This window comes from Zonotrichia albicollis, chromosome 10 (genome assembly GCF_047830755.1).
Source record: "Zonotrichia albicollis isolate bZonAlb1 chromosome 10, bZonAlb1.hap1, whole genome shotgun sequence".
Classification (NCBI taxonomy): Eukaryota; Metazoa; Chordata; class Aves; order Passeriformes; family Passerellidae; genus Zonotrichia; species Zonotrichia albicollis.
In genome coordinates, this window is record NC_133828.1 from 22,364,899 (window position 1) to 22,381,550 (window position 16,652).

Sequence of the window (16,652 nt, forward strand, 5' to 3'; positions counted from 1 at the left end):
GCAATGTAAGGCCTGAACTAACAGATGTAAGGATTTGACATGCTCTGAGAGACTGTGTGTGGTTTGATTCCAGTCATACTGCGCTGAGATGTCTACAGAGCCTCTGGCTCTGCCTCTGTCACGGCCTGGGCTGCTCTGGGGGGCTCTGTTTGGGTCATTACACTTGCCCAAAGCAGGCTGGTAATTCTCACTGGGTCTCACTGCCTGCCCCAGGGCAGTAACAAGGCTGCTGGTGTATTTTCCCTCTGACAGCAGCTTTGCTTGGAGCAGAACTGGCTCCGCTGATTTTTGCCGGCTCTTTTCCCGGCCTGCCCCATCCCCTTGCATGGTCCCGGCTTGTCAGTGTATGGAATTGTCTCTTGCTCCAGTGTTTTGCTAATAATTCTTGCATGCTGTAATCTGCCACTTAATTTTTAATGTTGGGCACATTTAGACCTTCACTTTATAATCTCTTTGTCTCTTTCTCTCTCTCCCTCTTTCCCTCTCTCTTCTTTTTCTCCCTTTCCACTTTCACTAAAAATCCCTTCCCCATAGGCCCGAGTGGAGCCTGCAGGCCGGCCCTTCGTGTCTGTCGCAGCCCCCGTGTCCCCGCAGACGAAAGCGGTGACGCCCTACACAGCATCGCAGCCGTCCCCGCCGCTGCCACCGCCCCCGCCGCCGCCCCCTCCGCCCCCGCCGCCGCCGCCCCCTCCGCCCCCGCCCCTGCCCAGCCAGGCCGCCCCGTCCGCGGGCTCTCCCGCCACCATGTTCGTCAAGTACAGCACCATCACGCGGCTGCAGAACGCGGCGCAGCACGGCGGCCCTTTTTCCAAAGCCCCTGCTGCACAGCAGCCTCCGCCGCCGCCCCCGCCCTCGGCAAAGCCTCAGATCCTGGTGCCCCCCAACGGGGTCATTCCGCCCCCCCCGCCCCCGCCGCCGCCCCCCACACCGGGCTCGGCCATGGCACAGCTGAAGCCGGCACCTTGTGCCCCCTCCGTGCCGCAGTTCACTCCACCACCGCCGCCCCCCAAGATACATCAGGTCCAACCAAATATAAGCCAGGCCGCTGTTGCCTCCTCGTTGCCACCACCGCCTCCTCCTGTGCCTGCCCCACCACCACCCCAGGCACCCCCAAAGCCTGTCATGGCAGCTCTGTCCCCTCAGCCTAGCGGGAAGGCAGCATCACCAGGGGTCACACATGTCACTCCCCCTGTGACTGCAGCCTTGCCCCTTGCAATAAAGAAACAACCAAGTATCACTTCTCCCCAGGTCCCTCCTCTGCCCCCGGCCCCTCCTGGCCCCACTCCCCCTGCAACATTCCCAAAGCAGCAGAGTTTCTCAGTAAAGCCTCCTCCGTCCCCTCAGTCCCCAGTGCCATCGGTGGTGAAGCAGATAGTCAGCCAGTTCCCCCCTCCTCCCACGCCACCTGCCACTGAGCCCCAGCCTCTGAAACCCCTTCCGCTGAGTGTGGTTCCACAGTCGCCTCCAGCAGTGAAGGCAAAGCCCAAATGGCAGCCTGCTGCTGCTCCTTCACCAGATTTCCCCCCTCCTCCACCTGAGAGCAGTTTAGTGTTTCCTCCTCCACCTCCTTCCCCAGCTTCCTCTGCAGGTTCTCCCCCGCCTGACAAATCAGGGTCTCCAGTAAAAAAGGCCAGCAAGACATCAAGCCCCGGAGGGAAGAAACCACCTCCAACACCTCAACGCAACTCCAGCATCAAGTCCACAAGCTCCGCTGAGTACCATGAGTCCAAGAGGCCTTCAGTGGACCGCCTTGTCAGCAAATTTGCACACTCCCCAGAGCCGTCAGGATCTCCTTCCAAGGAGTCATCGCCTCCTCCAGCCCCTCCGAAACCAGGAAAGCTCAACCTTTCTGGTGTGAGCCTGCCCATTGTCCTTCCACAAGGGGGAATGCCAGCCAAGGCTTCTGCTCCAAGTGTGTCTGGAAAGGAACCTGTAGTTGAATTCCCTTCACCACCATCTGATTCAGACTTCCCACCACCACCCCCTGAAATAGATCTGCCTCCCCCTCCAGTAGAAATTCCGTCTGTGTTTTCAGGCAGCACCTCCCCAAAAGTCGCTGTTGTCAATCCCCAGCCGCAGGCGTGGTCAAAACCATCTGTGAAAAAAGCCCCACCGCCCACACGGCCCAAGCGGAACGACAGCACCCGACTGACACAGGCAGAGGTTGTGGAGCCCCCGGGGTCAGCTGGCCCACAAGTGCCCACATCACCCAAGTCCAGCCTTAGCGTTCAGCCGGGATTCCTGGCAGACCTCAACCGGACGCTGCAGCGGAAATCCATCACGCGGCACGGCTCGCTCTCCTCCGCACGCATGTCCAGAACGGAGCCCACGGCCACCATGGACGACATGGCCCTGCCTCCGCCCCCGCCAGAGCTGCTGGCTGACCAGCAGAAGACCAGCAGCTTTGGGGGCAGTCATATATCTGGCTATGCAACGTTACGGAGGGGGCCGCCCCCCGCGCCCCCCAAAAGGGATCAGAACACCAAGCTGTCACGGGACTGGTAGTCAGTCCCCAGATCCAGTGCTCTCCGTGACTTGTGGGCTGCTCTGATCGGCCAGCCCATGATCCCGTGCATGTGGAGAGGATGTGGGGATGTGGATGATAGCCCCCTTGAAAGAGGTGATCTCAAACTGCAGCTGTGGCTAAATGTAAAGACATTCCCCTTTCATGGCTAGATTAAGAAAGATGGGGACTTAGGGGTGTTGATACTTTATTGGGAAAAGTGGGTAGAGAGGTGTTGGCTTCATTCTTTCAGTTTCTTTTACCCTTCTTATGGATTGGACCAAACCCCCGTTTTCTTACTTTTTCTGCATTTAGGGGAGGGGGAGGGAGATAATTTTTTTGTAGTGTCTGTCCACGTGAGACATGTTTGTGCATGTATAATAAGTGTAGGTATATAATATATTGTGATATATTTCGTCGCAATTATAGAAGATAACCAGAATGTTTTTGTAGAACCGTATTTATTGTTTCAGTCAGTATATTATCTGGAATCGGACTCTAACTGGTCAAATCTTACCATAAAGATGGAGATGTAGGGGGCACTTTAAAGAAAGGAAATAAAAACCCAAAGCCACAAACTTCTCAGCAGTTTGTGCTGGGTAAATTCTGCAAAGCTGAGGTGTTCGGCTGGTAACTGTATGTTGTCCATTGATTGAAAAGTACAGATGCAACATACCAAAACATTCTGGTCATAATACTACTGAAAATGAGTATGTTCAGAGGAAAGAAATAGATTTTATATATAGTGGGCTGGAGTGAAATATATTTATACTATAAAGAGCCTCCCCCTCCTTTCAAATAGTTTAAAAAATATACACTGATAGAAATTATTTCAAACTTATTTGTCCATGCAGTTAAGTAGGATAAATATATATTATTCCAAACCATTATGCATTCTAACTGATAATAGGCTCCATCATTTGTTTCTATGGCTCAAGATGAATATATTTGTGTTAACCCCTTCTGAAAGCTGCCAGGACTCCTGCAATTGAAAATCCTGCCAACCCCCAAGGCTGACCCGATCCGTGAGCTGTCCGTGTAACTCTTACCCTGAATGAACAGGTAGGTTTCTGTAGAAAGTGCTGTGTGCTCACACAGGCATGCACAGCGTCCAGTCTCACCTGTTCTGGGCCTGGTAAGATGCAGTGTCTTCACAAAAACAAGTGTCTGGAAATGTGTGAAGAAAGTGTTGTCATTGATTGGAAATTGTCAGGAAAATTTCCCTTCTGGAAAGAGAGAAGGGAGCAGCAATTTCAGGACAAGGAGAGTAAGAATTCTGTCTCTTTTCTTTGGCCTGCCAGAGACTGTGACCAGTGCATTCACCTGTATTACAAAGTTGCACTTCTAGCAGTCGAGGAAGAAGACTGGAAAAAAACAACTTTAAAGAGGCAATAACATTTGCTAAGAATTTCATGTAAGGGCCCGTATGATTAGACAGTAGACTGTTGGTTTGCTTGGTTTTTGTTAGTCACCGATTCACAGTCGGTCACCACATCAAGCATGAATGACAGTCCTTTTTCTTCAGTAGCTACTTCAGTAGCTTGATTGTACAGTCTTACCCACATATTCAGACCTTGTGATAAGGCAGTGTAAGTGGTCCTGTGTATCACTGCACATTCCTTGCAGGGTGGTGGGACACAGCCTTTGTAAAACAACTAAAATACTTGGACTGTAACTACCCCATCTTCAGCTGTTACAGCTTCCCTTGTCAGCATGGGGATATTGTCAATACGTAGTATCAACAGGCTCATAGGGCAAATAATTTCACTGTTTGCCTACTTTTTCTCCAAAACCAAACTTCAAATGCTTTCTTTTTCCCAAAGAATGAAACAAAGACAGCAGCTTGACCTGGCAGTATCTTCACATGTGTAAAACCAATATAAACTAATCTTTCATTAAAGTAATTCAGGATGATACATTTAAGAAATATTGTGACAGTGTCTCCCATTCCATTTTTTTATTGACTTTTTTTTCTAAAGTCCAAATAATGGAACAATTGTCTTTGTGAATATTTTATGAATAGGAAAAGAAGTTTTGCTAATTTGAGCTGGAAAATTACACATCTATAACTATATAGTTTTAAAAAAGGTGCATCATGAAAAGAGAAAAATTAGTGGTGCTGTCTCTGCTGAACTGTTTCATATGATTTTTTTAAAATCTGTTTCAGCACCTCTGGAAATTGTTTTAATATTTCAGACTAGATTTTTTGAGCAATAAGAGTATATACCATTATGTGCATTTTTAAAGCACTGCTATGGAAAGGCACTTTTTTGTATCTTTCAAATTGTTCACCAAGTTTTGTTTCTACTATTTTTGTGCTTACAAAGTGTCCTTAAAAGCATTTGCATTGTTGTTTTAAGCATGCTCAGTGTAGCTGGTGACTAACTTCACAGGAGGGTTGTTAAGCTATACTGCAGTTCATGGGTGCTGTAATTTTCACATTGCTCCTCCTGCTGCTGTGTCCTGTGTGCAGCTCCTGGGGCTCAGACACACCAGAGGGCAAAAGGTGCTCGCTGCAGCTGTAACTGCTGTGCCCATAGCCATGATGGGGAGGTGGGCACATTCTCCTGCTCCTGGCAACAGGTGCTCCCAGGTGAGAGCAGTCAGAGAATCCTGCTTGCCCCATCTGCTTTTCTTTCCCCAAGACAGCCTCACTGGTGTGTGTCAGTTCCGGCCCTTTTACTGTAGCTCATTCAGTGCGGGTACCTCTGGGCTTTGGACTCGGCACATCAATGTTCTGAGTGCGGTTTCTTCAGAGGCATTTCAGCTTTGTTCTCTTTTTCCTGTGACCACATTTATTTCCCTGGTATCTCTCCCTAGACAATTAATCCTTGCAGGCTGCCCGCAGGTGCTGGGAGACAGTTGTGCAACTCTGAAGTCTGCAGCAAAAAGAATGAATGTCTGCAAAGGTGGCATCCTGTATTGCTTCTAGTTAGGGTTTCCTTCCTAAGGCAGGGGTGATCCAGTGAGTGGTGCTGCTTGTTTTCCCTCAGCTGAGCGTGGAAATTTGCCTACAGTGTGCTTCAGACAACCCGATTGCCTTTTCAGGTTATGAGATACCCTGCGTTGTAACTTGCTTTTCCAGTATATTTACTGATTTTGTGACAGTGAATATTGAAACCTTATTTTGCAAGTAAGTTGTTTTCCCCCATGTGCAGTCATCTCATAATTGCACGATAATATTTATTAAATCAGAAAATTAAGGGGCTGGATTTCAGACACCCAGGAAGAGGCTTCCTGCTACAAATATGGACAGTAATACTTTTGGCAGTTTTAAAATGGGCATGTGAAGGCTGAGTGTTCATACTCCCGACACAAAAGTGCTTTGATCTCAAAATACACAGAGTGTACAGCTGGAGTTGTATTTCATGAGGCAGAGCACAGGGTGGCACTTGTTAAGGTGGCTGTCAGGGGACCCTGCTGCTGCAGGGGCACCTGTGAGGGCTCAGCTGTGTTTGTTACTCTTTTCCTCCTTCAGTCTTCATTTCCCCTCTGCTCTGCAGCGTAGGTAGCATCCACCTCTGAGTAGCAAAGCCCAGCTCAGCCAGGTGTCTGTGCCCACAGCCCAGGTGCAGAAAGCAGGGAGCTATTCTCAGATGCTTACATCGCCATTCAGGCGCTGGGGAGTTGCTTTGAAAGGGAAAATTAGGCTCTTCTAGCAGCACTAAGCTTCGATGAAATTACTTATAAAACTAAAAGAAACCACAGGATCTAAACAAACCATAGGTAACATGTTTCAGGTGGCCATGCTTGGGGCCATTTACTCTTTTAACATCTGTAGCTGGGAGAGGAAGTTAGGCACAAGTGTCTGAATCATTCTCTTATTTTCTGGGGAAGAGGAAGTTTCCTGCTTCACCCTGCACAGTGGTTTTCTCCTGTGGCAAACCACCCCTGACTGCTCGGACTTGGTGATGACCTCAAAGCCAAAGAGCTCCTCTCCTCACTTACTCTGCACTTGTCTGCAGGGCAACAGTGAGGGACACATCAAGGAAGCAAAGTGCTGGTACCTGGATTCTTTGGTTTCAGGTCTGAGGGGAGAGGAAGCAGTTTTTTCAACAAGTGCATTTTAACATTTACTGTTCTGGGCTTGCACATTTATAGGTTTTCTAATTCCTTCTTCCTGTGCCCTTAGGCAACCAGATAAATCATATCAGCTCAGAGATAAAGTGTGGCCAGTCTTCCTCTCACTTAAATTTTTTTTTCCACAGTTTAAGGAACCAAAAGTGCCATTTCAACAGCAGAAGGGCAAAAATAAATTTTCTGCTTTTTACAGAAAACAGCATAGAACCAAATTGTTTTGCTACAATGGTACTATCGCAGGTAAATTTGTTTCTTATTCAAAGTAAGATTATAAGTGGGTCCTAATATGAGTATTATTTAAACTAGTGTCATGTTAAAATCAGTTGCACTCCAGAAAAGCAGTATGAATTCCTGGCAGAAGGTAGTGAGGATGAAGCCAGAACATGGGAGTTTGGTTGGTTGCTGGGTTTTTTCCTTATAGCATTACTAAGGTGTACATTACCTACTCAGTCACACAGTGCTCCAGGTGAGTCTTACTGCTTTGGGGACCATCTGTGGCACCTGGTGTCGAGCTCTGCATTTATTCCCTTGCACCACTGGGACAGACTCCAGACCAGAGAGGATTTTAACACTACAAGGGATAGTTTCTCTTGGATTTTTTTTTTTTTTTTTTTTTGCTACATGCTGATGGGGTTTTAAGCGTTATTTTGGAATTCTGAGTTTGTCTAAGCAATTTTCCTTTCTGAACTTTCTTTCCTTCAATTAATTAAAATATGCCCATGAAGGGGCAAAAAAAAAAAAAACCAACAGGGTTTTGTTGTTGCAGGGGCAGCACTCACTAATACTGTGACACAGGCTTGGTCTAGTTGTGAGAAGTTTAAGACACTAAGAACACAGGCTAATTACTCTAATTGCTACTAACCAACCACAGGGAACACAGTGACTTGGGTGATGATCATTGGGTGCTCTGAGGCAGTCGGTGGGGCAAGGACTCAGTGAGCTTTCTGCTCAGCAGCTGCATCTTGGGTAAAGGGGAGGTAGAGAAGGTAGAAGACTTGAAGGAACAGGAACTAGTGCTGTAGAAATGAATGAGAAGGACCTCCAGTAACAGATTGTGGACACTACACCCCCTTATTTAAATGCTTGAAGGCAGCTTGTCTTTTAGGAGATTTTGAAACTCTACCGGTTGTTACAGTGGAAAATAATTTCCTTCCAGCTTTCCCAAGATGCCAAAGATGCTTTCTGAGCTAAATTCCAGGTATGCAGATGTGTGTATACCAGTCTCTTGTTGCCAGGGGTCTCATACTGCTGATCTCTAGCACATGTCTGGTGAGACAACAGGGGGCCACTCTTAGATATTGTGTGTGCCTTGCCTTTAACCAACACTGGGAACTGGGTACACACTTGCAAGGGACAGTTTAGCAAACAAAGCTGTGCCCATGGCACCCTGCTGGCTGATTTGGTGCAGCACAATAATGTTTGTACTTATAAAAGAAAAACTAAATGTTTTGTCATAGGTTTTGATTGGAAGTCTTAGGCCTCCTAGTGGACTGCAGTGGACCAGAAATGAACTGGAGCAGCAGTTTGGTTTATAGCTTACACTAATTGTTACCAGTCACTGGGAATATTCTGTATAATACTGGAGATGCAAGTGTGTCATTGCAATGATGATTTGTCTGTGCAGCAAACTTGTGCTGAGTGCTGTAAATACATTCATGTTTACTGCTTTAAAAAGAAGATTGCACATTTTATCTTTCAATGGGATTGCCTCCCCTCTTCTTCCCTTTCCAAACAGAAAGAAAAAAAAAATCAAAGCTCTTTTAGACTGATAGTGTCAGGTTGGGGGGAGCTTTGCCATATTATAAATATATATAAATATATGTATAAATATACTTTTTTAAGCATGAGAGAGGACAAAAGAAATACTACATTATAGAGTACCCAATATAGAGCATTATACAATGGAATATGCACAATTCAATAAAGATGTAGTTAAATTTAATACTCTGTTTTAATCCTCTGTTTTGCAATTTTCCTTTTTCATGAGCTCAGAGCCACACTGTGTTTCCAGGTGATCGGTGGTGTGAGGCAGGTAGGTGATGGCCTACAGCCGTGTGCGTCCCTGTGCTCACTCCCAAGGAAACTGCTGCTGTTCCTTTGCACGGTTCTTTCTGCTGGCTCAGAGCTGGCTGGAGCAGCCAGGCGCTGCACACCAGTTACAGGGCTGAACTGGAGCCTGAGGGAAGGCTCCCCTTTCCCATCTGCTCCTTGCTCGGCCTTGCAGAGTGCTGGCCAGCCCAGCTCACACAGAACAGCTGCTGGCCCCGTTCTGGGGGCTGTGGGAACCTGCCTGGGAAATGCTCTCAGCCTCCAGCCCTCAGCAGCTGAGGTTTGAGAATGACAGCAGTGAGTGCGGGCAAGGGGCAGTCCCACAAAGCACAAGGAGCTGCTGAAGGCAGCAGATGCCAAGGGTTGTTGTACCTCTGCTGTGGGCAGTGCTGTGCTCAGAGAGCCTCGGGGACAGGCTCCTGCATGCACAAGCCACCATCCCTGGCCCTGGTGCTTTGAAGTGTGGAGCCAAGGACAAGAAATGTGACACGCTGTGGCACGCTCACAGAACACATGAGGTGTGCTTTGTTCTTTTTATTTAGGGCTCATAACAAGAGGGTTTAGTACACAGCAACAATTAATTCCAAGTACAATTAAAAAAATTTAAAAATTGGGTTTTGCACTCACTGGAAGGTGGTTCAAATGGCACACACACTAAACGTTACTGGCGGCATACAGCTCCCCAGAGTCCTGTGGGCTTGGTCATTTACAGTGGGCTCTGCATCCATCCACTGCAGCAGCAGTGCCAAAAGCAAAAGCAGAGTGTGCTGCTCCAACTGCAAACCAAAGTGGGGGGGGGGGGGGGTATCTGCTTTCAGAAAAAAAGTGCATGGACAAAATCCATGTTAGACACTGACATCTCCAGAGAATTCATAGAAACTACTTGTCCATGCAAGTTGCAAAAGACACTTTTTCAAATGTGAAAAGAAGCACTTGTTCTTTACAAAAAAATCTCGGACATGTCAGCACTTACTGAGGCGCTGTAATGGAAATAAATTTGTACATAGCTCTTCCTATTAGTCAGTAGTGGTAGGATTCTTCAGAGGCGTACGGAGAAACTAGAATAAACTTAACTGCACCCATTTCAGCAGGGTCCCCATGTCTCTGTTCAGGAGGGTCCTGGGTGTAGGCTTACCTCTGGACAGCAGGCCCCTGCTGCCATCACTGTCTTCTAATATGTCTCGTAATAAGCACAGGTGCTAATAAAGTTAGTACATTTAGAGTACCAAAAAAACCCCCAAACCTCTTCCTCCACTGGCTGAAGATTACACAAAACACATGCATGGGGTTTTTTCCAAAGTAGCAGAACACCATGATCTGTGAATTATTCTTTTTAACAGCAGTTTTCAAACTGTGGCTGCATCAAGCTTGCAGCATGTCCCCATGGATGTGAGGTGGGGGTCTCACTATGCTTGAGGTTTTAACTTCAGAAGTAGGTAAATAGGACTGTTACTGCACATTGACTTCAGCTACTGTGGGGGAAAATCCCCAACACAAACCCCACATTGTTCCCTTCTTGTACTGTTCTGACCTCTGTGTAATAACCATTTTATCCACAAACTGCAGCCGTGCCAAATACTGGGAGATGCCAGAAACTGGGGAAGGTGAATACACCTGTAAGCACAGTAAATTCTTGTAACTGGCACCCCAGAAGCTGTAGCCCAGGATCCTGCTGGTTCTCGGTTTCCACCACCACGTTCCCTAGAGGTTAGTGGTGTAAATACTTGCCTTAGTGAATGCAACAGTGTTGTACCTTTTCTACTGCCACGGTTGCCAACACAGGTCCTGAAGTCTCTGCATGGGGTTTGTAATACTGCCTGAAATGCTGCAGTGCCTTCACCAGTGACTCTCCATACTCTGAATGTAACTACTGCTCCTAGTAAAGCCACAGCACCACAGTCTGTCCAACAGCATCCTCTAAGCAGCTTCCAAAAAGGACCTGCAGAGAATACAGATGTCACCTGTTTTACAAAAAGTCCTATTGCACCTCTGGGAGGAGAAGCTCTGCAAAAGCTCCCAGTTTACTAAACCACATAAAGTTCCATCCTTTCCAGAAAAGAAAACATGGAAATTTTGCTCTATGCCTGGAGCCCACAGACATAACTAATAAAAAAGCAGGCTTGTTTCCAGCAGAGAGGTACATCCACAGCATCTGTTAGGAAGTGGTGGAAGTTGCTAGGAAGAGGACAGTATTCAGTCACCATCAGTGCAGAGTCCTCTTCCAGCTCTCATCAACAATGTGCACATCCACAGCAGGCAGGCAGCCCACACACCCTCTGCTGCAAAAGGCCCCTCAGTCCTGCCGCTCCCTTGTTTTCTTTTCATGATCAACTGAAACACCCCAGGTAAAAGTGGCACTTTTCAGAAGCTGCATTACTGCCACTGTCAACTTTGGCTGTCACCAAGAACCCTCAGCAGCAAGAAAAGAAAATGCCCAGCAGCTGTGAAAGGAGAACAAATTGCTCTAGCAAGAACTAGCTGGGTGTAACCCTTTCTGGCACCCACAGGTAAGCCACCCAGCCACACACCAGGACCTGTGGTTCACACTAGCAGACATCTCCAGACACTCTTGTGACATCCAACTCAACTATCTGCAAGGATAAGCTGAATTCCAGGAACATGGTCAACCTCCTGGTAACCACACCCAGCTGTCATCCACCTCAGCACCAAGCCACACCTCTTGCCCTCCAGTGAGAGCTGTGGCTCTTCAGTGCCTCTGTGTCTGTGTCTAACCAGTCAGACCATCAAGTGATCCAGCGTTGCTGCTGCTCTCTGGTGCCTACTCCAGCCACTGCACGTGGACACGCCCTCAGGACACACAGGCACAGAATTTGCTGGTCACCCCTCCTGCCCCTCTTAGCCCTCTGCTGCAACAGCTGAGGGGAAGGGGAAAAGGAGAGGAAAGAACTGGTCAGACACATGCAACCTCAGCTCTCTCTCTTTGGCTGGAATGAAGGCACCAAAATGAACCTGCTTCAGCACTAGATGTGGACAGACTCAGTCAGACCTCCTCTCATCAGGCACATGACAGAGAGGCAGCTGTAGTTAATAGCTTTGTCCCTGGTGCCAAGAGGAAGGAAGAAACCTTTGATACACAGCAAACCAAGGCAAAACACACCGCTAGAGGATGCTGAACAATTTCTGTGCACAACGAAAACAGCTGGCTGGGCTAAGGCAGTTCTCACAAAGGGAGAAACATCTACATTTTGGCCATTCAGCACTCTTTGGGCTATGCTGGAGCGTCTCCTTCCCCCACCTCTCACGCGTACACACTCCCACTTCGACAGCCTGTGATGCAGAACACCATGAGCTGTGGCAGCAAAACTCAGCAGTGAAGAGATGTTGTGCACCTTATTTAAAATACTGAGGTGTTTCTCCCCCAGCCCCCCATTTGCCACCCCCTTTTAAAGTAAACCTGTAAATTAAAAAGGGGTGGGGAAGAGAAGGTTTTGGACAAGGAGAAGTACAAGGGACAAAACTGGAAACACAACCCTCACTGACTTTACTAGCATGCAATCTATGTAACATTAATTATACAAAGCCTGTTTACCTTGGCCTGGTCTATGACCATTACATCACATCATCCCCAAACAAGCAACAGAATTAAAATCTGTACAAAATAAAAATATGCATAAAACTCAACAAATTTCTTTACATTAGTACTGTATAATAAAGCATAAAACCAGCAGGAGGTGACCCAGAAATTCCATCCACAGCAGTTCTTGCAGGATAAACAATTCCACGTTCTATTAGCAGGGACCAAACTAACCCCTGGCCCATCAGACCAAAGCCAGTTCTTCAGGAGCTGTCACACAGCTGGCCTGAAAGTGGAATCACTCACTAAGGGTTTTGTAGCCTCATCTTCTGTGCTCTGCAAGCATTCATCTCACACTGCTCTGCTCTCACAACACAGAGAGCTTGCAAGAGGAAAAACCAGCTGACTGAAGAGAAAGTATCACACACAGTGGGAGTACACATTACCCCACCCACCTGCCAGAAGTGTTCAAGCACCAGCTCTTGCTCAGACTGGATTAAGACATGTTGCCCTAAAGTGTGACCTGCCAGCTGCAGCTTGGGTGCACAGGCAGAGGTTCAGCTCTCACTTAAGAAATCATTAAGCTGCCCTAACAATTCAGTTGAGCACTGTGGGCTCAGTTTTTGCCACAAACGTATCCAAGGCAAGAGAAGCAATGAAACCTCTGATACTCCTGGAAAACACAGCTGCCCTGTAAGCACCAAAGGCTGGTGAATGCTGCTGTTCAATGACCTTTGCTAGAAGCACCACCTCCCTGTGCCAAAAGCTCAGACCTGCCCAATGACACTAGAAACAGTTATTCCAGTGACTGCACAACCAGTTCTGGACTTGCTTCCACGGGAATGATGGGCTGATGGAACTGAACATGGCTGCTTCTCTTGCTGCAAGAAAACTTTTCAGAGTAAAAGCCTTGAAGGGTATCTGTTCTGGCACTCATCCCAAACAATGCTGTCAGCTTCCAGAAAGAAGACAACATGTGGATTAGCAAGGGAAAAAGTGACTTCTATCTGCACACAAGTTTCTTCAAAGTCATCCTTCCTGCAGACTTTAACCAAGCCAGTTTCTTGTGCACTGTCACAGGAGTTCCACAAGCTCACAGCAAGTCATCACATTCCTCCATGGCCTACAAACACACCTATTTGTTTGTTCCTCTTGCCCTCTGAGCAGCTATCCCTGCCCAGGCTGGCACCGAATCTGCACCTCCATGCTGATACTGCACCAACTACCAAGCAAGGGGCTGGGTCAGTTAGCTGTACTGGTGTCAGTGCCATCACACATCCAGCCCTGCTCTCCTGTGCACTGCTCTTTTTTAACATCGGCCTCTCCAGCTGCAGTACTGTCTCACCTTGGACAAGCTACTCTTGGTACCACCTTGGCACCAGAACTTGGCCAGGTGACAGTCTAAAGATGCCCTTGCCCAGGAGGCTCTCAATTTGCAGGCTAACAAGACTTAAAAGGAAATTTAATTAGTTAATGCATGATATTTACCCACAGGTAACATTTAGATGTTCCTAAGGGCAGATGAGTATAACCATCACTTACAGTGATCTGCTGTGTACAATCACTGAGCAGAATTGTTAACTGAGACTAGATTAGAAAGCCAAGTATCATCACAAGGGGCTACAGAGCCTTCACTTGGTATTACTCCACCCCAAGCCATCAGTACAGCTCAAAATACCTATTATAATAAACAATGGAGAGGGCTAGGGGAAGAGCTAGGACTACTACTAGTTACTGCTTGGATTTCCATGGGAAACCAGTACACACAACAGCCCTTTTTGCTTCTACTGAAGAGACTTTGGCAACAGACATGAAGACGACAATTGCCGTTTGTCCTGCCTCTGCACAGGGCTCTCACAGTACATATGCAAATCTAGTTGTCAAGTACAAAATAGCCAATTTACAATACCTGATTGGATTTTTAAGATTATATTGTGCATAAAACTAAAGCTGGGGGCAAGTTTCTCTAGTGCAAGCAGGTATGAGTAGATTTGAACCTTAGATCACACCCCCTAGAGTTAATCCTCAGACCCCAGGAGGACCTGTAAACTTTGTTTTGCCTTCACCATCAACGGCATCTGTGAGTTCTGTTTGAACCGGCAGCAACCGTGGCAAGGAGCTCACTGTGGAGAGGAGCACAGTTACATCAGTGCAGAACACAAAACAAATATGTGGCATTCAGAAGATGAGAGATGGGGGTGGGGTCCTCTGGGCTGCAGCCATCTGAATTGTCTAAACTGAAAGGTGAGTGAATGAAAGCCGGCTCTGTGTGCCCTGGGTCAGCCTGCGTGTGCAGAGCAGCTGCAGAAGTGTGTATGCTAGGGAAGCATCCAGCTATCTGGAAGGCAGTTACAGGAATGTCTCTGTGTAGAAATCCCAGTGTTTGCTAGCACGTGACTGTTCTTCCAGCTGCACAGGAGTGTAGTGTAGAAACAGGGGATGTCCACTGGCCAGTAACCTTCACCACAAGCATCCACGACATCCCCAGTGCCAGGCACTGCTTCCAACGGTATAGTACCATGAGGGCACGCAGAACTCCTGAGACAAATCCCAAGGCCTGTCAGAAGTCAGAATTGGAGTGAAGTATGAGCTAATCAACAAGTTTGTTACATCTGAATGGGTCAGCTTAATTCAAAGTCAGATAGCTCAGGATAGCCTCTGCTGGCAGCTGAAGAGCCATTTGTTCAAACAACTCAAATCACTATTGTCTTATCATGAGGGGGAAAAAGAAAAAAAAAAAACCAAACCAAACCCAAAAGAGTGGTTGTTACAATTATCCTTCATTCAGTTATACTGGATGGGGCCCCAGAGGCTGGTGGAGATCTGGGAAGCCCTGACAGCTCCTGCAGCAGGAGATGCAGTGTTCTGTCCTCTGGTCTTCACTCTGAGTAATGCATGATCGACTCCACATAGTTCCCTGGGAACAGCCCCGTCACTCCATTCATGACCCCCTCATACCAGCCATCATCATTTTTCTTGATGACGTAAATGATGGCACCTTCCTGAAATGAGAGCTCATCTTCCTTGTCCTTGGTGTAGTCATAGATTGCCACCACTAGGAAAGAACAGAATGTGAGTGTTAGGAGAGCTAGGGGAGGAGGAGGAAGAAAATGCAGTCACCCTCCCTCAGGCAGGCACTGTGTGTCTCCTGAATGACCTGCTGAGACAAACAGTTTCTTCCACCCCCTTTTGTACAAGCTCATGCTGTGAAGCACATGAGCCAGGACTCCTTTAACTCCTCTATTCTTACTATTTCCAGACCCACCAGAGGAAGTGTCCAACTGTATGATAAACTTTTGGTGTGGAACGATACAGCGAGGTGGTTGTGAATCCCCATGGCTATGACCACTCAGAACTATTGCTACATGTGCTAAACCAGATCTCAGCACAGGAAAGAGCAGGAAAACATGGAAGAGGGAGTACACCAAGAGCTCTCTTCAGGTCACAGTATGAGTGAGCCAAGGCTGACATCCCAAACCTCCATCTACCTTAGCCACTTCCACATTTAAATCTCTAAAGGTCATGGTGCATCTCAATATCCAGCAGCCACTCTCAGGGACACAGCACCAAAGTGGGCAAATCCCTGTTAGAAGCCACAAAGAAGGAAGGTGGAAATATACACATAGTGTATCAGGACATTTTTCTTACAGCTGCAGAATATTTTAGTGACAGCATAAAAGTTGTTAGGAAAGGCAAACAAATTGGACAAAGCACTTGGAAATATTAAATAGAACAGTCCTGAAATGCCAGAAAACAGACATAAAATTGATAACATTTTTCCCATCTCAGTGCTATCATTATGTGTTTCATAGAGAAAGCCAGCTATGCCAGACTCTGAGTACTTTACCAAATAGCATCAATCGCTGCTTTGAGAACTTGGCAATGACACATGCAGTGCTGCCACTAAGGAAAAAAAAAAGTATGCTGGATAGGGATTCTAAAATATTGTGCTGGGGATAGGTGGAAAGATACTCTAAACTAAAGCAAGGATTAAAAATTAACAGCATGTGTTCATAAAACTACTGTCCAAGAGTCCTACTAAACTCATCATTCTTTCCAAAAGAAAAGAGGTCATTTCCCTTTTTGAGGGAGCAAAGGAATCAACACAAACCAACACTAGGGAAACCTGGATCCAGAAGAGATTATAAAATAGACAGATCAATCCCTGTGGAAAATCAGAGTATGCGAAGAATTTTTTTTATCCTGTGACTAGAGCATTCTTTGAAAACACACATTGTTAGCTCAACTATTGTGCCAGCAGTTGTTAAATAACTTATTCTGTGCAGTTTTAGACATATCATTTTAAGCAAACAAAACACCAATGGAGAAACAAGTATGATTTTAGCTGAAAAACAAGTGTATGAACATCTGATCCATGCAATTTAAGTCCTTCAAAATTCCTAAGGGTTTTGAAATTTCTTCCTCGAGTCACTGTGCTATTTTTCTTCATTCTCTTCACGACAATAATAATCATCATTATCATTC

The 16,652-nt window shown here is 46.8% G+C and overlaps 2 protein-coding genes across 24 annotated transcripts in view; one reads left to right on the forward strand and one right to left on the reverse strand.

The window, feature by feature from the left end:
* The window catches only part of RAPH1 (Ras association (RalGDS/AF-6) and pleckstrin homology domains 1), a 144,958-nt gene extending 134,366 nt beyond the window's left edge, over window positions 1–10,592 (forward strand). For all 6 annotated transcript variants that reach the window (XM_074548323.1, XM_074548319.1, XM_074548321.1 and 3 more), the window contains one exon: window positions 535–10,592. In XM_074548323.1, coding sequence (XP_074404424.1) covers window positions 535–2,505 — 1,971 coding nt within the window. In that variant the 3' untranslated portion in view covers window positions 2,506–10,592. The remainder of the gene's footprint in view (window positions 1–534) is intronic.
* Window positions 9,152–16,652, reverse strand: part of ABI2 (abl interactor 2) — a 64,845-nt gene continuing 57,344 nt past the window's right edge. For all 18 annotated transcript variants that reach the window (XM_074548342.1, XM_074548340.1, XM_074548344.1 and 15 more), the window contains one exon: window positions 9,152–15,222. In XM_074548342.1, the coding sequence (XP_074404443.1) occupies window positions 15,047–15,222 (176 nt within the window). In that variant the 3' untranslated portion in view covers window positions 9,152–15,046. The remainder of the gene's footprint in view (window positions 15,223–16,652) is intronic.